Source organism: Leguminivora glycinivorella, chromosome 3 (genome assembly GCF_023078275.1).
Source record: "Leguminivora glycinivorella isolate SPB_JAAS2020 chromosome 3, LegGlyc_1.1, whole genome shotgun sequence".
In the NCBI taxonomy this organism is placed as follows: domain Eukaryota; kingdom Metazoa; phylum Arthropoda; class Insecta; order Lepidoptera; family Tortricidae; genus Leguminivora; species Leguminivora glycinivorella.
Genome location: NC_062973.1, coordinates 8,226,019 through 8,250,565, shown reverse-complemented (window position 1 = coordinate 8,250,565; position 24,547 = coordinate 8,226,019). Strand labels below are relative to the sequence as shown.

Genomic DNA, 24,547 nt, shown 5'->3' with positions numbered 1-24,547 from the left:
CGAACAAAAGATAAACATTTTGATAGCTCACCGCTGGGCGAGTAACTATAAACATCGCCGTGTCTCTTTTATTTGCACGGGAGTGCTTATCTTTTGTTCGTTTTTATAGCCGATAGCTCATAGCTTAGTAGCTCGCGGTGGGACCAGTGCCTAATAGATGTCAAATCTATCAATGACGACTGCGAGACTATGCTCCACAATTGCGCATCAACGCCGTTAAGAAGACTTTTTGTACTGAGTAACAATACGGAAATGTTTTTTTTTTAATTGGCAATAACTCTGAAACTTGACGAAACCTAGAAAAGTTTGTGACATTTTAGTCTTAAAATGTGACCAATAATACGCTGTTAGTTATTTGGGTTCCTCGCGAGCACATTGTATGAATAAAACTTTTACTTGAATATACTGAACTTAACTCATTTAATGAAACAGACAAGAAAATCTACACTGATAGAAGACCTGCATAAAAGCCGCCCGCTCAAGGACGTCGACAATTCGACATGCGAGATTTGAAAGATGTAGATATGAGAGAGGGCAAGAGTAGTGTAAACCAGAAAATACTAGTTTGACATTTGAAGACTATTTAAGTCTTCAAATGTTTTTAGCAATATTTGTATGAATTGGTATTGAACATACAGATGAACTCTTTTAAACAGATTAAAAGAATCCACTCTGATTGAACAGAACAGGACAAAGGGTCAAGGAAGTCTTCTTGCGAGAGTTGAAAACGTCGACAAGAGTAGTGTAAACCAATAAATAATGAATGGTAGGCTTCAAATGTTGTACCAATACATGAATACTGAATATACAGAAAATTAACGAAACAGATTTAAATAATCCACACTGCCATTTCATAACTCAAAATAAATACACAGTAATAAAATTATATCATGGTAGTCCGATTCAGTAGGTCACTATTCACACTAATCGTCATAATCACACTATTTAATTGTTGTCAAAGATAATTTAAAATGCACATATTTTTCCAGCTGTTTTTGGTGTGCTCATGATTCGCTATTCGGTGGAAACATAATTTTATTTTATGAAATAGAACTGACATGAATATTCAACCATTATTTGTACAAAAACACTGTATTCTGAAGTTGATTGTCCCATAAAGTTTATCAATAAATAATAAAATAAAAACAAGTAGTTTTATTTTCACGTCTTTATCAACATGATTATTTATAAATAGTCATAAAATTATCTGCAGAATTATTAGAAATCATTATAACAATTTAAATTATCCATACATTAGGTTAATTATAATTAGACAGTCTATGGTTTGTCCTCCAGAATGCTACTTCAAATTATCATTTTGACATAAGAACTTTAATCAAAAGCTACACAAAATAGGTTCAACCCTATTCTTTAAGTTCTAAATTATTGTAATAACACAAAACAAAATGTTAGGAGGAGAACCAGTATACAATTCAAAATCAATAAACATTATTAGAGTATGTCTACACTTATATCACAGTTCAAATCTGTTCAGTCCAGCTGAACTAACTACTATCATCAGAATCGCTCTGTATCTGCCTTTTACTTTTCTTCTTACGTATGACTAAAGGACTATCGCCACTGGTTGTTGTATCAATTTGCTGCTTTGGTGGTTTCGATTTCTTCTTAGTTTTTCTCTCTTCTAAGATGATTTCGGCTAATTCTAACTCGGACACGTCATTAACTTGTGTCAATCCGATGTGGGAATCTACACAGAAGCTATCCTGTAATAGACAAATGGCGTATGATGAGAAAATGGTGCATATTGCTTTCAAAGTTTGTGAATCAGAAAGCAAACATTTCACTGCATCATTTAGTAAAAATAAAACTAGTAGACTCGTCGGCAAAACCGCCACTGACTAATTCCTCATAATCCTTCGCTTATTTTAAATCTAATACATTTCACGAAAATATTTGAAATAATTCAAAACTAACGCCACACTTACCATTTCATAAGAATCCTCTTCTTCAACAAATTGTGAGAATATCTCCTCCCGTTTGAATCTTGTAGGAAGCTCAGGAATTTTAAAAGCACCGTTTACTGTACCCCTGGAATAAAATATTAGAGTCTAGGTTAACTAAAAAGGAAAGTATTAAGAATTTAGTAAACAATTATGGGAAAAAAGGACGTGATTTACTTGTATGTTTATACGAATAACCCATCAATGTCTTAATGGCAATATTTATACACACAAATATTTATATTTTACCCGCGGCAGACGCCTAATTTCAACCTTCTTGTATTGCGTCAAGATTCACGATGCCTCGCCCCAGCGATAAGCGTACGGATCAAAAGAGACAATTCTTTTAGTCCTATGTATAGTATAGTAAAGCCTTTTTTACCAGGCCTACCGGGTAAGGGGTGACACATACGTGACAGATCTCATGTAGTGCGCCTGCATGTCTGCGTGCGACACAGGCTCGTCGCAGAGAAACTCGGCGATGCTTCCGACGCTGTCGTCCGAGTGTTCGTCATCGCTGCCCGATGCGTCGTCAGATTCTTCCGCCTCTATTTCTAGGAACGAATTTCCCGCTTTTTTCTGGAAAGAGAAGTCATGATTGAAAAAAAAAATCACATGGCTTATCATAAATTTACTTGGGCATCAAGTTGAGTGACTATTTCATACAGGTTAAAGAGTAAGTGCTACTTACTTTTCTTACTTTATGATTTGTAGTTGACTTATGACTGTCCCTGCTAGTCTTTGGCCTCTGACTTCTTTTGTCATCAGTGACAAAGTCATCGTCACTATCACTCAATAGCCGCCTCCTCTGCAAAGCCACTTTTCTGATCGGACTGTCTTCAAACAGCCGCTTAGGATTCTTCACTTGGCTATCTCTCCTGAACGCTTGAAGCATTTCTAAATTCATTCTGTTGACATACTTTTCTTTATCATCATCATCTTTCGGACTTATAATATTTTCTTGCGGATTCTCGTTTTCTTTCTGTGAAAACATGAAGTTGATACTATTGTCATGATTATCTGGTTTTTGAGATCGATTGAGAGCAGCAAGCACTTTCTCTTGTAGTGTTAGCGGTTTTTCATGATTTTCCAGTTTTTGTCGTTTATTAAAATATGGCGACGCATTTAAAGTGACGTCTTCTTCAGATAACTTTCTTTTGTTACTTATAGGACTTATGTAAGGTTCTTTAACCTTAGACTGATTGAAATCAGTGTCATTTTTTAAGTCTTCAATATCATACATTTGAGTGGCTTCATTTGAATCGCTGCTACTGTCACTATCTAGTACAATTAGACTTTCAGCCTTTTTGTCAAGTATTACACAATTATTACTTTTGATCGAATTATTTAAACTTTGTACAGTTCTCTTTCTGACAGCTTGTGTTAAAAGAATAGGTGATGTACTTCTATCGTCATTTTCCATTACTTTAGGTTCCTCTAAAGCTTTGGAAATATTAGTTTGAGTTATTGAACGATCTGTTTTGTTGTTGATCATTTCGACAAGTTGCGTTATCGTAAACATACTTTTATTTGTTGTGTCGATCACTGATTTACTGTTCATATTTAAACCTGATTGATTAGATATCATATTTGTATTATTGGGTTGATTTAATTTACTACTTGAACTCGTCGCAGGGGGTATCAACTGCCTCTTAGCATTACCTAATGGCGTGGAACTTTTTGGCTGATTTCTTTTTGTACTCAGTTTAAATTTCCGAGCCTGAGTGCAAAGTATAGGCGAAGTGGGTGAAGTTTCCGGTTTCTTTGACGTTTTCACTTGTCCTGATAAAATTGATGGGCTCACTGGACACACGATTTCTGATTCAGTTACTTGCACTTTGAATTTATCAACTTGATCTATAACGTGATTATTATTTTCATTGATTTCCGTTTTATTTTCTTTTGCATGCGATGGTTCTAATCTGCTTTCATCAGATTCACCAAAAATGTCTTCTATACTGTCTAAACCAAAGAAACCTAAAGCTTGTTTCGGGTCACTGTCATTTTTAGTTTCTGCTTCTTTGATAATGGCTTCTTCGGGACTACTGTCAGCAAATATCTCCTCGATATCACCCAGATCAAAACGTTTGTCAGTATTTTCAATTGATTCGACTGCTTTGTCGGCAGTAACAGCTTCTTCGGGGGAGCCAAAATCGAATTCCAGATCAAAATTACTACAATTATTCTTATTAGCTTCCATATAAGTGCTATCCTTGTAATCTTCAAACAAGTCTTGACTATTGTTTATAGTTTTTTCGCGTACCACAAGCGACTCTGCATCCAAATCATCAATCAAATCAACATCTGGCAATATTAAATTGGTTAGAAAGAGAGGTTTGGAAACTTTTTTCTATGTTTCCTTATGTTTTCAATTAAGGCACAATCGCATATGTTCTGACATATAAGGCAACTTCGCACACTTTCATTGTCTAACCTCAGATCCACTAGTAAGTTAATCAGACTAGTCGGAATGCTTCCATCATTTTGGATGCCCAGATCGTTAATTAGTTTAGTATAATTTTTAGTAGATTTCGTGGCTGTGCTAAAAAGGGCCCTGATATCCCCTCCACACCTTTTCACAGGAGACTTGACCACGGGGGCTTTTTTAGTCTTTTTAGGTAGTTTAGGTTTTTCTGGAGTGGGTACAGAGAAGTTCTGTGTTGCCAAATTCTGCGTACTAAATGCTGAAACAAAAATAAGAAGAGATTCAATGATAAATAGTACCCTGATTACTTTTGGAATAATTTTGCATTGTACTGTCGGAATTGCTTGCAACTTTGACTAAAAAGTGTTGACTTACTAGGATTCTGCGTCGAAGGCGGTAATTCAAATCTCTTCGCGTCACTGTACTGCAGCAGGGACGTTAAAACCTGGGTGTCGGTCGAATGTTCGACTTTCACCGTGTTCTGTGGGTTCCTTTGCCATTCTAACCACGTTGACAGATTCAGTTTCCCTTCCCCATGTGTTGCTTGTTTGAATGTTTCTAAAAAAATCAAATCAAGTGATGTGTATAGTAAGAGTTGGGATTGAAAGAATGATTGGCATTAGAAATAGGAAAAATAGTTACTAGTTGGCTTATAAATAAACATCTACATACAATGCATCAAATAATGTTCTGCGAAAACACAAACTAGACTTTCGCCGTTTTCAATGTGTTATATTGTTCTTTTACTCTAGATCAGATCGGAAATGCATCCATTTTTTATCAACCTAACTGCATGAAAATCTTAACTATTTTTACCTTTGTCCATTGCCCAGTATTCCTTATGCTGAGGCAAATGGTCAGTTTCTTGATACCCGTCCGGAAAGATGTCCTGGAATTCGCTCTCCGTGATGAAACCGCCTCCTTCAACAGTGCTGGTGGACGTAGAAGTACTCGAACCAGCCGTAAGCATATTACGCAAGTCTTTTTGGTTCTAAGAAAAAAAAGTAAAAGAAAAATACTTGAGTATATTTTTAATTCCAATCTGCAAGAAATAAAGAAATGAAACATAATACCACGAAATACCCACATAAATGAAACATTATACTTTCACCAATAATTAAAATTTTCTGGACTTAATCGCCGTTCACTAAGTTTTAAAACGGATTTATTAACATGTTTCGAGGACGTCGCTGTGACCAGGGCGAATCCAAGTAAAAGTAACGCGAGTCACGACTTCATTGAGTGTTTATTTGAACTACAGCTGCAAATGAAAGGATCTATGCATATATCTGGAAAGTAACACTTATTTAGATATAGATTATCACTTGAACTTGCGTCGTGAATAAATGGAACATGTCATAAAATCGTGACTCGTGTTACTCTTGCCGCGGATTGAGATTGACCCACCAATATCTAACTTGTGATATTTCTCCGTATCTTCTTTGGCTTGAAGTGCTTGAGTTTGGCGTTGACCGTCTTGAATCGCACATACAATTTAATCCTTTAGTGAGATGTCTACAGCTGGTTAGTAATGTCAAACATGTGTAACTCCGTATAGACAGATAAAGTCTAAGAAAAAAAACGTATCTCAAAACCATACAGAAGGTACGGTGACCTAGATGGCGAGACACCTTTGGGAGACGCTCGGCTAGATGGCGCTAATATTAATATTTGACATTTTAACACATATCAAGCTAAGAATATGGGCCAAATTGTCAAAACTGAGGTTCAAAAGTTTAAAGCTTGTGTCGAGAGATGGCTGTCTATGCACTGCGATTAGAATAGAATAGAATAGAATAGAATAGAATAAACATTTATTCGTGAACACAGACAAGACAAAGAACACATAATAACAACAAGACAGAAAGTAATGAAGTGCCACGAAATGTTCTTTCGCATTTTACTTTGACAGTAACTCTCTATAATACTCGATCCTCTTTGGTAATGTTAACGTATCTTTTTATTCTTATCAGTCTGCGCTTTCGCCGTATCCTTAGTGTCATTCTTCTGTACAGTGATGAACATCTTTCTGGCACACCGTCAGGTCGTGTGGCATCATGCGAGGATTGGCCTTGTACAGGTTGATGGACAGGAGGATTTTGGCGTTCAGACATTCTTGGACGGCAAGAACCTTTATTCACATAGTTACAACTGGTTACCACTATTAACATACCTTTTTATTCTTATCGGTCTGCGATTTCGTCGTATCTTTAGTGTCAGTCTTCTGCACGATGATGAACATCTTCTGGCACACCAGTGTCAGGTCGTGCGGCATCATGCGAGGGTTGGCCTTGTACAGGTTGACGGACAGGAGGATTTTGGAGTTCAGACATTCTTGGACGGCAAAAACCTTTATTCACATGGTGTACAACTGGTTACCACTATTAACATACCTTTTTATTCTTATCAGTCTGCGCTTTCGCCGCATCCTTAGTGTCATTCTTCTGTACAGTGATGAACATCTATCTGGCACACCGTCAGGTCGTGTGGCATCATGCGAGGGTTGGCCTTGTACAGGTTGACGGACAGGAGGATTTTGGAGTTCAGACATTCTTGGACGGCAAGAACCTTTATTCACATAGTTACAACTGGTTACCACTATTAACATACCTTTTTATTCTTATCGGTCTGCGCTTTCGCCGTATCCTTAGTGTCAGTCTTCTGCACGGTGATGAACATCTTCTGGCACACTGGAGTCAGGTCGTGCGGCATCATGCGAGGGTTGGCCTTGTACAGGTTGGTGGCCACTTCCTTGGACTGAAGGATTTTGGCGTTGAGGCCGTCTCGGCGGCGCATGCAGTCCATTAGAGTCTACATGTAAAATAAACATATATTTGGATTGTTGGAAGCAGACATCTTTTCGGGCCTTGCTAAATTATATACATGTATGTACAATATGTATAATTGTGCAAGTTTACCGAATATTAATTAGGCTCAGTCAATCAGTGTAAGTCCTATAATTATTAATGCATTTAGATTTTTTTTTATCATTTTGGTTTTCGTATTTATTCTCAAACGCACATTCTAATAAATTTATTTATCTCTTTTAACTCTCATAATTTGTATTTGTTTATTTGCTAATACACACAGATTACAATAGAGGTCATGTTAGTGCGGTACAAATTCATGAGTGCATATTACGCCACAAGGTAGTAGTGTATGTTTTAAAAATCAAGTGTGAGCAGTAGGCACTACTACAACTGGCACCTACCTGGTGTTCTCTGCCTTCTGTTACTAAGATGAAGACTTTGCCTCCGCGCTCTCGTCCGGTGCGACCGCATCTGAAAACAAAAATGTCTATAGATGCCAGTAATACCAGCGACTCCCTAATATGACTTGGAGCAACACGTCACGAGCATTTCATAATATGAAATTATGAACAGTGTGAAATTTTGTTTTCATAATTATTGTACTCTGCTATACCTATACATATTGTATATCTTAAGGGGCTACCTTTGAACGCGCCACGCACCGCGCGCCAGTTGCCAGCCGGCTCTCGGACGGAGGGGCTGTGCCGCTCGCTGCGCCGAGCCATTTTTTTTCTTAGAATAGAGAAGCGAAACAAAATGAAATTAAATTATCATTTCATTATTACAAGTGTACATTACATAATTCCTGTTTTAGGACAAAAACAAATTATTTCACAATGTACTATGTGACATGTATTGGCGAATTTTGCCCGTCAGTCGCAAGTAGAATTTGGCCGTGTGGGTTTCATCACCGCTTACGGCTCTCACTGATCAATGCGGTCCTGGTTTCGAGCCCGGGCAGTGGGATATCTTTTTGTGTTTTTTTTTTCAAAAACGATTAGTTTCTACATTATAAAGGTTTTAATATCTCCCGGTTACAATATTTATGGCAAAATTCATTGTTTCGTATTTTCTCGCTGATGAAAATTATTTGAAGCTTCATATATATGTAAAAGTTTATACAAACGTTGAATTTTATCACAAATATTATACAGGAAGCCTGTATAGTTTACATGTGCTGGCTGTGTAAAAAAAAGCAATAAATAAATATGAAAATGAATACATAATTATTTTATATAAAATACACACAAGCTAAAATGCATGTGCCTTGTAAACGAGCGCGCAGGCATGGTTAGATTTGGTTAGGTATTACCCACAGTACCTACTGCGAGCCGGCGCGCGCGCTCGGGTGGGGTCGTTGACCTTGCAACCCCTGCAGGTAGGTTTTAGTTCGCGGCTTCGCGCACATAGCACGAAATGATATAGGTAACAAGGAAAGGTGATATATAAATAAATTTGAACTATTCTTTATATTATAACGTGACCATAATACGTACCGTATGCCGCAACTAACAAAAATCTAAATTTGTAGATAGGTGTTCGTAGTTTCCGTTAGAATAACGAAATATTTTAAAATTATATAATTATTACGATCAAAGATACGGTACCTAGCATAGAATTTTATCACAAATATTATTCATTTTTAGTTAAAAATATTGTGCCAAATTGTACAGGCTGTAATTTTTATAACAAGTAATATGTTAAAAAATAATGGAACCTGAAAATGTAATATTATATTTCGTTAAATTTTATATAGTTTCAGTTTCAGTTTATTTATTCAAGAACAATTTTTACATCGTGTTTGTTTATACACTTTAATCCTTCCATTCTGTATCCAAAACACTCTTCTCTCACGAGACTATTATGTAGGCCTAGCACATGATGGCCGCGGAAGTATGTCGCCGCGAGATAGATGACACGTCTTTGTCTTATTGTATTAATGACATAAGGACAGGTAGTCTATCTCGCGGCGACATACTCCCGCGGCCATCATGTGCTAGGCCTGCAGATGGTACGCGACTGAACTTTGTGCTTCGTCCGCCTCGCCTGTGCGCGCTGTGTGTGTAGGGTGAAGTGGTCGACAGTGGTTCGTTTTTTTTTCAAAGGCCATATCTCCGGAACTATTGCCGATAGGGAGTGAGTATAAAGAACAAAATTACAGTAAATGTAATATATTAGTTTTAGTATGTATTATTGATTTAAAAAAAATAATACTTTCAAACTCTAAGAAACCTAATATGTATTGCACTATGTTATTTTTTTGCTTACCGTTATCCCATGATTAAATATATTGTACATTGATTCGGTTCGGAGGTGGTGTCACCCCTTTTCCAGGCATTGGATACTGCGAATAATTACCCATTTTGATAATTTTAAGCAATATAAATCATCAATAGAATCAAATAAAAGTAAGGCGTAGATAAAAGCTAATAAGTAATAGTTATTTGTTATACAAGGGTGCAAAGTTGAACTTGGCGAGTTTTTCAACACACGAAAAGTAAAATACATTTGCACCCGTTTGTAACACGAAACTTTTCCCCTCCACTATTTATAGCGAGGAAAGTACAACGCAAAAAACGTATGTAGAATAGTATAATCCTTTTTTATAAAAGCAAACGTAAAGATATGCAAACAGGTATACGGTCCGCCTGATGGAAAGCGATCACCGTAACCCTGTATACATGTATTCGTCATTATGCTAGATACAATTCCTTGAGAAATCTCTTTCAAAACCTTCTATGTTTGGTGCGCGAGCGTTATCATGGATACTCGCAAGCATCCTATCAGTCATTCTGTGAAATATCCAGTACTGGTGTTAGTCGTCGCTCAAATGGTGTACACCGCTTGTTTGTCTTCTAAAAGCTAAAATATAAATAAGATAACATGTGAAATTCATGGAATGGGCAGATACATAGCGCGCGCAGGCGGACTAAGCACACATGTCAGTGGCGGGATCCCTTTGTTTCCCATAAACTTATTGTTCATAATTTCGTTAGTCAGAAGTTGTTATTCACATATTTTGTGGTCATAAACATTACTAGTCATAATTTTTGTTACGAATAACGTTTCATGGTTCTAACAATAACAAACCATAATATTGGATATCATAATCTCAAAAGTCATAAAGTTGATGAGTATAAAATTGAAAAGTATAACAATAATTATTCAGAAATATTATTAGGCATATATTTTGAAGCCCTACTGATTTTTCTGCATATAGATTTAATGTCTAAAATTCCTAAAGTATATTATATTTCAGACATACATATAATTACACAGAAAAAAAATATAGTAACCCTATTCCTCGGGTAGGTTGTTAGTTTCCTTTGATTCCTTAGAGCGGAAATAGGAGCCCCGAGTAGCGGGGCTCCGTCTACTCATTGGTGGAACTAAATTGTTTTAAAAATAACCCTTTTCCTCGTGTAGGTTCGGTAGTTACCTTAGAGCGGAAATAGGAGGCCCGCGTAGCGGGGCTCCGTCGGTTTATTGGCGGAACAAAATTGTTTCAAAAAGTAACCCTTTACCTCGTGTAGTTAGTTTCCTTTTGCTAGTTATCTTTTGTCCTTAAAAGCGGATATAGAAATTGTCAACGTCGGCTCCTTGGCGAGACCAAATGGTTTAATAAGTGCCATGAAAATTTAATAAACACTGAGGAAGTTAGTAAGCCAAATTACAAGTTTCGAAAATGCAGACGAAAAAAACATTGCAACATTTTTTATGGGAAACAATAGAGAACCATTTAATGCTATTAGTGAAGAAACACATGGTTATTAATAATCGTTATGACTTGTGATAAATCCTTAGATCAATTATTCCGAATAAGTTTATTTCCTTCAACATTATGGATTTGTACATCTATGGACTTTGATTATTATGGCTAATAAATTTTATGACTAACAATACTTATGACTTTCAAAAATCAGAACTACAATTTCTGACGTTTAATTTTATGACTAGTGATAATATGACTAAGAAAAATTATGACGGAAAACGTTATGGATAGTAAAAATCGGACTTAAAAAATTATGGGAACCAATAGAGACCCGTCAGTGGCGCTTCATTTGAATAGCCTCGTGATAGAGGAGCGTTAGAGAGAGAAGAGTGTTTTGAAGACAGAATCGAAGATTTAAAATGTACATAAGTAATAAACAAAATTGATGATGAATTTTGATGTTCTATTCTTTTTTTCACACAGCCAGCCGGCAGCCCATGTGCAGAAAATATTGCTTGTTATAAAAATTACTGCCTGTATAGTTTGGTTCCCTGTATGATATTTGTAACAAAATTCAACGTTTCTATGGTAGGTCGAATCTTTGATCGTAATAATTATCATATAATTTTAAAATGTCTCGTTATTCAAAATGTAACTTATAGGTACTTGAGTTGTAGGTACTGTGCGTGCTAAATATGCAGTCTGCCTGTATGCAGTCTTTCGCCGGCTCGGCGCTGCGGACTACCTACCTCGCAACTCGCAAGTCGCAACGCAACCCCAAACACAAGGCACATGCATTAGCTTAAGTGAATATTTATAATAGGTACCTATATTTATTGCTACGCGTTCTGTTTTATTGCAAAAAAAAGATACTTTTTATGTGAACCTACAATTAATTTACATCAGGAAAAACATACAAAACAATGAATCTTGCCATAAATATTGTAAACGGGAGATATAAACCTTTATAATGTAGAAACTTATCGGAAAAAATAAAAACCAAAAAAATATTCTTCAGGCCAGAATCGAACCCAGACCATACTAGTACTACACTCAGTCAGTAAGCGGCGTTACAAACCACAGTGCCAAACTCTGCTTATGACTACTGGCCAAAATGCGCTAGTACTTTTCACATTGTACATTGCGAAATAAACATTTTGTTTTAGTACTAAAACAGGAATTATCTAATGATAATTTAGATACATTTTGTTCCGGTTATCGATACGGCCATTGATGATGCCACAGGGCCCTCTGGTTCGAGTTTAAAGGTAATTTTATGATACGTCAATACAACATTCATATTGATTATTGACAAAAAAAATCTTCCATAATACGACAGCATTCCAGCCGCGGGTAACTGAAGGCCTTGGTCACTTTTCTTTAGTTTACTGCATTTATTTCCGTTTATATAATATGTTTAGTAGTTTTTCTCGTTAAAAAAAATTTGCATATTTATAGCATTAAAGTGTATTAGTACCCATACATTCGTACAGGCAACTCCTGGCGCTAGTAGCTTATAGTATTGCGATCTAGTACAAGCAACTCCTCCTAGATGGCGACTTGTTACGTATGGTGGTCTTGAATCTCGATCGACGTATCGTATAACAGGGGTGCGGGGAGGGGAAGTAGCGCGATCGAGCGAGGGCATTCAAACGGGGGACCGTCTTAAGGAAAATAGTTTGATTTCCCGTACGTCAGTAAGTGTACTTTATTGATCAGACCATAATTGGCGAGGGCGAATTTTTTTTGCTGATACCTTTCAAGGTAATTGATAGGGCAAAGTAGACTCCATTGCGAGTATGTTCACGTGACGCGTATTGCAACTACTAGGTATATTTTTATTTTTACAAAAGAAGAATAGGCATCGCGCCAGGATTGGACACTCTTCTGCAGGGAGCAGACCTGAGGCGCTGTTCATAGATGAATTTTATTAGATAGATTTCCTTATCCTATATTTAAATAAATAAATAATAAATATTATGGGACATTCTTACACAGATTGACTGAGGTCCACGGTAAGTAAGCTCAAGAAGGCTTGTGTTGTGGGTACTCAGACAACGATATATATCATATATATTAAATACTTATATACATAGAAAACATCCATGACTCAGGAGCAAAATCTGTGCTCATCAGACAAATAAATGCCCTTACCGGGATTCGAATCCGGAACCGCGGCGTAGCAGGCAGGGTCACTACTGACTGCGCCAGACAGGTCGTCCTAATAATAATTTAATTATACTGAATATTCAATTATGTGAGTCATCTTTTAAGGAAAATTACCTACTATCAATTGTATTATGGGACCATCGGTGAGCGTACATAATCGGCATCGAATGTTATAACTACAATGAACAATTTCCTGGTAAAAAATAAGATTGTTAGCACTCCATTCCTGGCTTTCAAGTAGGAAGCAATGGACAGTCGAATCAAAATGATATTTTTTTTATTAATTTTGATATCGGGGAGTATTTATTATAGTTACAGTTATTTTGAAGTGTTCATAAGCAGACGGGAAAACGGTAAGTACTCTTTGATATGTTCAGAGACAGACAGAACGTATTAAAAGTTCAGAACATATTCAGTGTTGAGTATACTTTAATTTATATATTTACTATTTAAGGGTTGTTTTTTCAACAACGGGAATATCTCCGACTTCAAAAAGTGGAAGCAACTCGACCTACTATTACTAAACTCATCTATCAGAAGGTAAGGTTACTGAGGTTGTCCTAAGTTAAATTTTGGCTTGGCCGTTTCGATTATAATGAGAGTTTGCCTATTTAAAGATTTATTATAAAAAATGTTCTGTATGTTTTAGACATTGGTGTCATCTCAAGAAAAAGTAAAAGCATCGAATAAATTTGACGAGTTAAATAAAAAATACCGAGACCTATTAGTTTCTGACGATTTCGACAGTAAAAATGGTGCCGTAGTAAGGTATGTCAATTCCTTATCTGATGAGGCTGAATATTATTATAGACAACTCGACAAAACTCGTCGTAGAGAAATACTCTGGCCAGAGATGAAAGGAGCTACACGTTCAGACGATTTGTCTATACAGTTTCGCATGCTGTATATACTGACTTTAGCGTATGGGACTAATGGAACATTATATTACAGAAATGCAACAGTTCTCTCGACAGTGAAAGAATGTTTGGAGTTCATGATATCTCCGGAGCGATACGATGGAGAAGGATTTTATGGTAACTGGTGGCATTGGCAAATCGGTGCGCCGACGTACCTACTTGATATTCTGATTATAATTAAAAATAAGATATCGCTTGAAAAATTGAACCAGTACTCAAATATTATTAGTGCATATGTTCAAGATCCATATAACAAGATGCAGAGCACAGACGAAAATGATACATATTACATAGTGACTATGTCAAGAAATGAAGCGTCTAGCTCACAGAGAGTTGAACTTGCAAGAGCTGTTCTAGGCTTGGGGATTTTGATAGAAAATGAAACAAAAATATCTCATGCAGTAGAGAGCATTGTCAAAGTGATGCTCCCGGTGACCAAATTTGATGGGTTTTACAAAGACGGGTCCTATATCGAGCATGACGATATTCCTTACACAGGATCGTACGGCAATGAGCTAGTTAAAAAACTGGGCGATATTCTTGTAATTACACAAGGTACTGAATTCGAAATAACTTCCAGTCAAATAAAACCATTTGTGGAATGTGTAGAACGTGCGTTTTTACCACTTATATATCGGGGAGAAACTATAGCACCAGTGAACGGGCGTGCGGTTTCTAGACAACCATCAACTACAGAAATCGGATCAAATGTAATGTACACTTTGCTGACTATAGCCACATTTGGTTCAGTAAAAGATATGAAAAAAATAAAAGAATCAGTGAAATACTGGATTCGCCAAAATCCAGATCACTACTTTTCAAATGCAAGAAAATATAAAGATTTGTTAATTACAATTGATCTATTAAATGATTCTGCAATAGTCGGAGATACATTGCCATTCTTGGGAGCGAAAATGTATGCGTCCATGGATCGTTTTATTCAACAAACTCATAATTACACGATAGGTTTAAGTTTATACTCCAGTCGCATTTCAGCGTTCGAATCGGGTAACAATGAGAACAAACGTGGATGGCATACCTCGGACGGTGCCTTTTATCTGTACAACTATGACGACGTTCAGTTTAGGAACGCCTACTGGCCAACAGTGGATCCGTATAGAATTCCGGGCACTACAGTCGATACTTTAGATCTGAATGACGAATTGTCAAGTTGGCAACACTTTACTTCAAAAGAAAACTGGGTCGGTGGTGTAGCCAGTGGCATCCAAGCGCTGGTCGGAATGGCTTTAAATAAAGAAGGTTTTGAAAACTTTGACCAGTCACTGTGCATGGATCTTAAAGGAAAAAAATCGTGGTTCATAGTAGAAGGACAAATTGTAGCACTAGGGGCCGGAATTTCTGGAAGCACACCAGCATCGATCGAGACCATTGTTGATAACTGACTCCTAAATGATGCATATAAGTATGAAGTTTGGTCTGATCATGGCCAAATAAAAGAAACTACAAAAGAAGCTAATGTCAACTGGTTATTACTAAAATCAGAACATCAACGTTCATCTATTGGTTACTTTTTTCCTGATAATGAAACTGTTGATATAATTTTTGAAACACGATCTGGAACTTACAAAGATATAAATATAAATGCAAATGAAAATTTGTACTCCGGAACATACAGGAAATTCATAATTGATCACGGACAAATGCCACTTGACGCTAAATATGCATATGTTTTATTGCCAGGTATCAAGAAGTCTGAAATAAGGGAATATGCTCAAAATAATACTATTATAATTCTAGAAAATTCAGCTGAAATTCAAGCCGTACAAATACTAAACCAAGGTTACTTAGGTATACATTTTTGGAGTGACACAGGCGGTGCAATCGCAGGAATAAGTAGTGACAAATACTTATCTGTAATGAGACAAACAAACTGTACCCAACATAGTTACATTCTGTCGGATCCTACGCAGTCGGACAGTGTAATAACAATAGAAGTTCCCAAGTTTTCTAGAGTGACGAGCATGAGTGAAGGAATAACATACGGTGGTAAAGGTAGCAAGTTTGTAGTAGATTTTTCCAAAGCTAGTGGTGCCAGTAAACAATTTACAGTAGTTGTTGACTGATTGTCGCCAAAACATTATATTATTAACAGCCTCGACCGGACGCGACGACAGACTAAAGTTTCCGACGGGACACGACGACAAGCGAACGCGGCCGAACGCTTATCACAAGGCACCTTATGGTCCTTATGAATACGATCGCATGTGGTGGAAGACGCCCGCGGCCGGCTTAGTAATCTAAACTTTAAAACAATGTGTATACGATTTAGTTCCGTTTAAAGACCGTAAAATCCTTGCCGTTCCGTTATGTCCGCCGATTGGTGGAAATAGTGCTTTAAGCACTTACACAATTAATGTATGGGATTTTAATCCAAATAATGGTGTCACTAGAAACTTCTTTATTCTGCCAATTTGTCAGTAAGAAACACAGCGGCAAATCTGAAGAACGAATATTGGGATATTTTCGCGTTTTTTTTTTCATTATTCTCTCATCACACAAAAGATAGCAACTAATGTATAGCATACCTCTGCACGAGGCGCACTGGCGACGCTGTAGAGATATCGAAGCACAAGATGAGATCGACCGAGCCGACATCCAAGCCCTCTTCACACACGCAAGTCGCGACTAAAGCGTTGCACGCGCCTTCGCGGAACTGTCTCATCACGCGTAGCTGCTGTTTTTGAGACACCACCGGCTTGTTGTCCTTGCCTGTTTGGAAGACACAATAGTTATTTGTTTTACAAGGGAGCAAAGTTGATTTTAAACCGCTCGTGCCAATATTGGGGCATTTTCAGAATTTGGGACCCATAACCTAACCACAAATGCAAAATTTTGAAAAAACCCCCGACCGCGACATAGTAGACCGATTTTCATGAAACATTGCTAAGAACAATCCCGACTAACTCAGCTTTCAGACAAAAAAAAACGAAATCTAAATCGGTTCATCCGTTCGGGAGCTACGATGCCACAGACAGACAGACACGTCAAATTTATAACACCCCATCGTTTTTGCGTCGGGGGTTAATTAGCGGAAATCGTTAACAAAAATTAACTCGCTGTCAGTTTTGTGATGATAAATATGCATGAAATTTCAATAAAAAATTAGTTTTTGTGTTAATTATATAAACTTTAAGCGATAATCTATATTCAGAACGTGAAAAAAGTAAATTTTTATACAGATTTCAGGCTTAATTGTCGTCACAAAACTGACAGTGAGTTAATTTTTGTTAACGATTTCCGCTAATTTTGGGTTCCAAATTCTGAAAATGTCCCAATATTGGCCTATATTCTATTATTCTGTTTTATTCATTGTCTAAAATAAAATAGTTACACAAGAGTTTCAGAAACACAATTTATCAAATAAAACATCCACACAGAGAACCTCCTATAGAGTACCAATATTGTTAATTTTGTTCGCGGTGCGAATCACCAATGCTTGGGGCGCGAGGAGCGGGAGAGGAATGTGTTAAGCGCGCTGCGATTGGTCGTTTAAGGACGGGACGGCGGGCAGTCGCGCCAGATGAAAAGGGACAGAAGTATGACTGTCTCTCTACTGTCGCGTAAGTGGCCACTGGCCAGTGTAAGTTGACCTATGCCGGCTCTGAATAAATTATAAATATGACTTATTTGTGGAATGTAATGCCGTCTGTTTTTAAATTTGAGCTTCTTGTTACCTTTCCACACCATTTCACACTGCAGGTGGACATCTTTAAGGCATCAAAATACGGTTTTTCAATTTATTGATTGCGAAAAACACGCGCTGCTTTCGGGTCTGTTACTTGGTCGCAACTGAATGGGCACGGCGAGCGCCCGCGCGTATATCAGTGCAAATAATAGTAAGGCTGGTGACCGCGAGTCGTCTTATAATGGATGTCTATAGGGGTTGGTCTGTGAACATCATGAGTATTATAAAAAGATATATAAATAGTTACCCGAGGCGCCTTGTCCGACGAACATCTGCGGGACGATCAGCGGCCGGCACTGCAGCAGCAGGCAGTGCACCAAGTTGACGCTCTCGCGGTATTCGCAGAATACTGACAAAACAATGTTGCAATAGAATAGATTACAATCCTTTTTACGGTGCCGCTCTGTCCGTCTATCTGTCTGTCTGTCCGTCTGTCACATTATTAAATATCTCGACAACTACTTATGCAATCGCTATATGAAATTTAGAACAGTTATGAACATTGTTAACCTCTACAAATTGAAGGTAATTTTATTTTTAAATTAATTAATATTAATTATAGAAAATAGCCAAAATGAAAGGGGGGCAAACTGTAAATGTCTAGTTACTAGGTCAAGTGGGGTACCGTTAGAAAGAGCTCTGATAATTATCCCTGAAAAACCATTCATACTATACAGGTCGCGCAAATTAGCAAATTCACCGAGAGATGGCGCTATACCTATACCTCTAGTCAAGTCTTTAAAGTTATATGAGAAACATGATTTGTTTAACTATTGAAAGTTTGTACAGATACGAAACGATCGGTGGGCGAGTCCGACTCGCACTTGGCCGGTTTTTTTAATACGACGACGGTGGCAAATAGGCTTATGGCTCGTCTGCTCAGAGTCACTGTAGTTAATGGACGCCTGTAACACCAGAGGTATTACATTGTCGACCTTGTACACTCTTCATTAAGGTCTAAAGCTGCACTGAGAGAAAATACAACCAGTTTCATGTTCGTTCAACAAGTTTTTTGGTTAAAATAGCGCCTACGTGCTCTTTGGTTCAAACAACAAGCTATACTTGTCATTTGAATCGGCAATATATTTGAATCAACAAGTCGATTTTATAAAAACAACCTGACACATATTGTTTTAAACATACGTTTGGCTGATTCAAACGGATAAACCGCAACAAGTCGAACTTGTTAAATTCACAATGCAAATTTCTCTCAGTGTGGAACATTGTCAGTTTACTGTTTAGGTGTCGTGTTACGTTACGTGTCATTACAAACACACACATACGATTCAACTGAGAATTATGTGACAAGCTGTACAGTAATATAACATAACATTTAATCTAACTAATTCTTGTATTCGTGAAGGAACAATTGCTAAAATATAAATTAACAATTTCAATATACGCTAAAAAATACCATGTTATAATAAAACTAACTTAAAAACTATAATAAACTAATAATAATAATAACTATGAGTAAAAAATAGGCTTTAAATCCGCACCTTGTGGCAAGGTGCCAAGAAGGCTGGCGGCATTGCCACGTTGGATGGCAATGCCTATACGTTGCGCTAGGTTAGTGCCAGCCTCTTGTCTCCTGTTGCATCGACGACATTTAATTATTATTTTTTGTAATACTCTGAGTTTTACAGGCTCGCTATTGCATATATGATACATTGAACAGAGGGATCAAAGGTAAGTAGATTTTGAAGCTACTAGTTTTTAGGTCAAACAGTTAAATAAAATAAATTAGTAGGACTAATCTATTGACAAAACTTCTCACGTGGATTCATACCTATCGCTTTCGTATCCTGCCCGTTGCGTTTCGCGGCTTGAAAGTGTTCCAGCATGATTTCCTTCAGTCTGTCGAACTTAGGGTGGCCAAAGTGTAGGTCTTTAGGTATCTAAAAAGAATAAAAAATAAATCATCTGAATCATCGCGCAGCCGTTTTAGCAACGCCGTAAGCCGATGGTTAGGAAATAAGTTTTACAAAACACTCACTCCGGATGGCCAAGTTTTCTCTTGAATATTCGTTGGACTTTAGAATTTGAAAGAGAAAATATTTATTCGTACATCTATTACTTATATCAGGAAAAGAACCATCCGGCAGAACACTAGTATCTAGTGACATAGGATTCACTTCTAAATCGTCGCGCAACCTTTCTAGCAATGGCGTCAGCCTATCCATGGCTTGTAGCCAGGGCTTCTAGGGATGGTTACATTGGTTACTGAATAAGTTTTAGATAACACTTACACCAGGAAAAGAACCATCCGGCAGAACACTAGTGTCCAGTGACATAGGATTCACTCCTAAATCGTCGCGCAGCCTTTCTTGCAATGCCGTCAGCCTATCATCAGCTTGAAGCCAGGATTTCTCGGGATGGTCACTGAATAAGTTTTAGAAAACACTTACATCAGGAAACGAACCATCCGGTAGAACACTCGTATCTAGTGACATAGGATTCACTCCTAAATCGTCGCGCAGCCTTTCTAGCAACGCCGTAAGCCTATCATCGGCTTGTAGCCAGGACTTCTCGGGATGGTCGTCGAAGAAGTTGAGGAAAACTCGAGCGCCGTGCTTCACGAGGAGTTCTAGCCCGTGGTACAGGGCTATTAGGAGGGTGAAGTCTTTCATTATGTAGTTGTGTTGTGGGTGCCTGTAATATAATTTCAGTTGTGGATATGTTGGTACATATACGATTGTATCACGCTATATGATTGTTGAGCTATTTATAGGGATACTGCCAGATTAGTTGTCCAGTCCTGTGTCAATTCCATTTATTTGTGTCAATAGTTCAATAATTATAAAGTGTAGGTACTGCATCCCCTTCAGTCAAATATGAACTTTTTAAATTAAAAGTTACATCTTATAGGTAAGCATGCTTCATGCTAGGCTGCATCAACACTTACCATCAAAAGAGATTGTGGTAAACTGCTATAAGAGAGCAATATGTACATACCTACTCCCCCGCTCCTTCCCTTGGTATTCTTTATACAGCATGACAATGCGTCCCTTCGACAAGTTACCGACGTTGTGTGGCAGAATGTTCATTTGTTTCAGTCTTCTCGCGTACCCATCTAAAATCTACAACATGCCAATAATACTAGTTAAAATACCTAAGATTAAAAGAACGCAATAAATGTATTTTTTTTTTACCTACGCTTTTGCTATGGAAATTAGTAACCAATGCAATCAACCATATCTGCATAGGGTCGAATATATCCGATGCCGAAGCGAACGTATAGAAATATCCATTCGCCTGTGGCTCTCGAATCGGACGCCCATCATAGAGTAATTCATAATTTACTATGTTTTATTTTCGCATATTGTATAAATAAATAAAGATTATTTTTAGTACCTAAACTTCCTAACGATTTGAAGAGTTAATATCAGGCTACTCGTAATAATAGGCTGCCTGCGGACCGGCGAAAAATAAGCATTAGATGAAACACTGTTCAAAATTGGGTACATTACCTCAACATAGTGGTTCCTCAGCTGTGTCAGCTGTGGCCCCAGTTGCACAACAACAGTGTTGATTTTCCTTGAGTGACTGTATGGGGCTACATCTAAACAGTTCTCTGTACGCAGCTCCAGATGGGCTATGTTTAGGTGCTTTACTACCTGAAATCAAATTAAAATTAGTCAATATTTTAGAGTATTTTTACACATTTAAATCCTGACAGTATTTGTGACATCTGAATTTGGAATTATTAGGTGCTACTTGCTTAACTTTTACGACATCAATGGCACACCTCGGACAATGGCGATCAAATATATGAAAGAGGCGCGTTCCTACGCACACAATCTAAGCTCGTGTAGGTGAACGCGTACCATGCATGAGTGAGATATGACTGGTCAACTGGTCGTATGGGCGGCACTTTCAGCGGGGAGCGGGAGTGGCCATACCTACTGTACAATAGTACTCTTTACCTACTGTGTCAATGGCATTATGATCCACTTGATGTCACTAGATGAGTTGAGACAATTATTAGACTGATAATTTATAACTTACATTAATAACATCGTCAACTTTACTCCCCGGCGTGGCCGATAAGGCGAGCATCCTATATGTCCTATGTTTCATCTCAGCCAGAGTGGCCACGATCTGGCAGTACGCGTAGTTTCCGCGCGCTCTATGCGCTTCGTCCACTACGAGGCAACGTATATTGTCGCCCGGACAGATACCGGACTTGATATCGTTGTAGATGACTTGTGGTGTGGCGAAGAATACCCTTTTTGTCTGCCAGTGCAGTTTTCGAGTGTTAACAGGCATGTGTCCTGGAATCATTACATAGCAGTCCAAATTAGGAAGACTCTTGACGATTGTTATGGGGACTATAAAAATAAAATATAAACATGGAAATACTTTGCAAACCAATATTTGCAACCAATTTTGTATTTCTAATTAAGAAGCTTAAACAAAGCTAATAAAAGATTTTCTAGAAAGTATTTATAAAAATTTTTTGCATAATTTTTAAACATAGTTCAAAAGTTCACTTTTTTTTTCTTTAGGAGCGATTATTTCCGAAAATATTAATATTATCAAAAAACGTAGAACCTTATTTATTTAAATTTCCAACAATATATCACACGTTGGGGTTGGAATGAAAAAAAATATCAGCCCCCACTTTACATACCCTAATAAAACATTTTTTTCCATTTTTTAACTTTGTTGGCGTGCATATTGGTACCAAATTTCAGCTTTCTAGTGCTAACGGTTACTGAGATTATCCGCGGACGGACGGACGGACGGACGGACGGAAGGACGGACGGACGGACGGACAGACAGACATGGCGAAACTATAAGGGTTTTTTTTTTAACAGGTCACTAATGCGTGAACCATGTTTTCATATACATATAAAAACCGGCCAAGTGCGGGTTTGAGGGACGGTTTTTTTAACATTTTCCTTCAAAAAACGATTTTTTTTAACAACAAAAAATTATAAAAAATAGTTTTGATATGTACAGTTTGAGGTCTTTCTAACGATACCCCGCTTGACCTAGTAAGTTGACATTCACAGTTTGCACCCAAAGTACAAGCTTTGCTTAGTTTTGTTTTTTGGCCAATATTTATTTTTATTTATTTATTTTATTTTCTATAATTAATATTAATAAGGTTCACGATGTTCATAAGTATTCCAAATTTCAAAGCAACAGCATAAGTAGTTCTAGAGATATTTAGTAATGTGACAGACATACAGACGGACAGAGCAACAGCATAAAGGGTTCCTTTTGTACCTTTTTGGTATGGAACCCTAAAAAGATGTTTCTCCCAAAAACTCATTTGTGGCACAATAAGTGACAGTACCCACCAAACACTTTCTTCTAGAGTGTAAACAGGTAGAAGTATATAGGAACAAGTATCTAGGTACGCCGAACACATTGAAAGAGGTATTTAGCAACCTGAAAACACTGCTAGGATTCGTAGAGGAGCTGGGGTGGCTAGAGTAGTGCTACCTCGTTAATTTCACGCAAAATAGGCACGACGGATGTCGACTTGCGGAAAATGCCCAATAAAACTAACTAACTAACTAAGTGACAGTATAAAGATAAAACATTTCGTTTTTAGAGGGTTTAGTGGCATGAATAATTCACATGGTATGATGGTATGAGAATACCTGTCATTTCAATGGTGTCATTAGGAGGTATAGCTATGATGTTGTAGCAGGCATCAATCTGCTGAGCCACCAGTGGCCTCGTCGGGGCAGTGAACACAATCTTGCCAAGCGGGTACCAGCGGTAGAAGTTGTACATTATCACTGCGGCTATGAAGGTTTTACCCAATCCTGTGGGCAGGCTCACCTGTTGAATAAAAGATGATTTATTTGGTGCAGCGAACACATCTTTTAAAATATTATTGTTTTAGCGAGGTAGATTTTTTCATACAACTTATTTATATGGAGTTTATATCTATGGATCATTATTAAACAAAAAAAAATGCTCAACTCTTCCCTACACTGAGAGTTTTGCTATTTTCCAGTAATGCAACTTACCAAAGTGTTTTTCAGCAGAGCAGCTCTAATAATGTTGAACTGATAGTCCCTGACGGGGTAGTTGGTGGGGTATATCCATGTCTTGCCTGTCAGCCGGTCATAACCACTGATCTCTTCATCGCAGCACAGAGCACTAAAAATATTTTAGATTTCATTTATTATTCATACATTTTGTAATCAATGCTACATTCTTCTTCTGCTGGGCAAACAGAGGCATATTTTAACAATTTGGAGTCGTCAAGTATTCATTTTATGAAAAAAAATCTAACCAGAAGTGGATCTAATTAAGCAGGCAAGATTTAACCAAAACAAATATTATATCAAATCATATATTATATTATTATGCAAATCAAGCAGTTTTCTGTAACTCAACAATCAATGATCTGTCTAGCATGAAACTAAACAAACATTAAAATTAAAATTCAAAAAATAAGCTCTACTCTACCAGTCCGTTCGTAAGAACCTATAAAACGGGTGTGGCGGGAAACTAAAATAATATTAAGTTTATTTTTAATTATTTTCTTTGTTAGAAGTCTTACCTGATATTTAAAGGATTGTTACTGTTATTCAAGGAGTCGTTAATCACACTCTTAGAGAAGTTAGATCTGTCTTTAAACGAATTATTTTCAAAATGAGCCATAATTGAAGAATCGTCAAACAGGTCATCATCTTCACCGGGTCCATCATTTTTACTAGACTTTTCTTTAAAGCTATTCATGTCAGAGACTAATTCATTATAAAATGTAGTTTTAATGTCTAGATGTATTAACTAATATGTAATTTGTTTCTTTGATAAATTTACTATCATTCTAAAGAAAACAACAACAGCAGCAGCTGTCAAATCAAAGTTCAAATAG

General features: G+C 37.3%; 2 protein-coding genes across 3 annotated transcripts; one reads left to right on the top strand and one right to left on the bottom strand.

Moving 5' to 3' along the window:
• Positions 1-62: 62 nt before the first annotated feature.
• On the bottom strand, positions 63-24,498 carry LOC125224611 (Fanconi anemia group M protein). The gene is made up of 19 exons (XM_048128031.1): positions 24,230-24,498; positions 23,691-23,823; positions 23,316-23,499; positions 21,709-21,974; positions 21,171-21,317; positions 20,656-20,780; positions 20,109-20,352; positions 19,490-19,598; positions 17,948-18,049; positions 16,541-16,724; positions 7,598-7,667; positions 6,997-7,197; positions 5,203-5,377; positions 4,762-4,944; positions 4,298-4,645; positions 2,653-4,265; positions 2,374-2,540; positions 1,947-2,049; positions 63-1,724 (listed from the first exon to the last, which is right to left on the bottom strand). Exons 1-19 carry the CDS (start codon positions 24,406-24,408, stop codon positions 1,506-1,508), a joined length of 4,752 nt encoding a protein of 1,583 aa, XP_047983988.1. The 5' UTR covers positions 24,409-24,498; the 3' UTR covers positions 63-1,505.
• LOC125242748 (xanthan lyase-like) lies at positions 13,296-16,115 on the top strand. Of its 2 annotated transcripts, XM_048151675.1 has the most exons (4): positions 13,296-13,430; positions 13,532-13,617; positions 13,727-13,845; positions 14,029-16,115. In XM_048151675.1, the coding sequence occupies exons 1-4, from the start codon at positions 13,325-13,327 to the stop codon at positions 15,395-15,397; spliced, it is 1,680 nt and encodes a 559-aa protein (XP_048007632.1). In that variant the 5' UTR covers positions 13,296-13,324; the 3' UTR covers positions 15,398-16,115. The 2 variants fall into 2 exon arrangements, with proteins under 2 accessions (XP_048007632.1, XP_048007631.1); XM_048151674.1 differs by having other exon boundaries at positions 13,727-16,115.
• Positions 24,499-24,547: the final 49 nt, after the last annotated feature.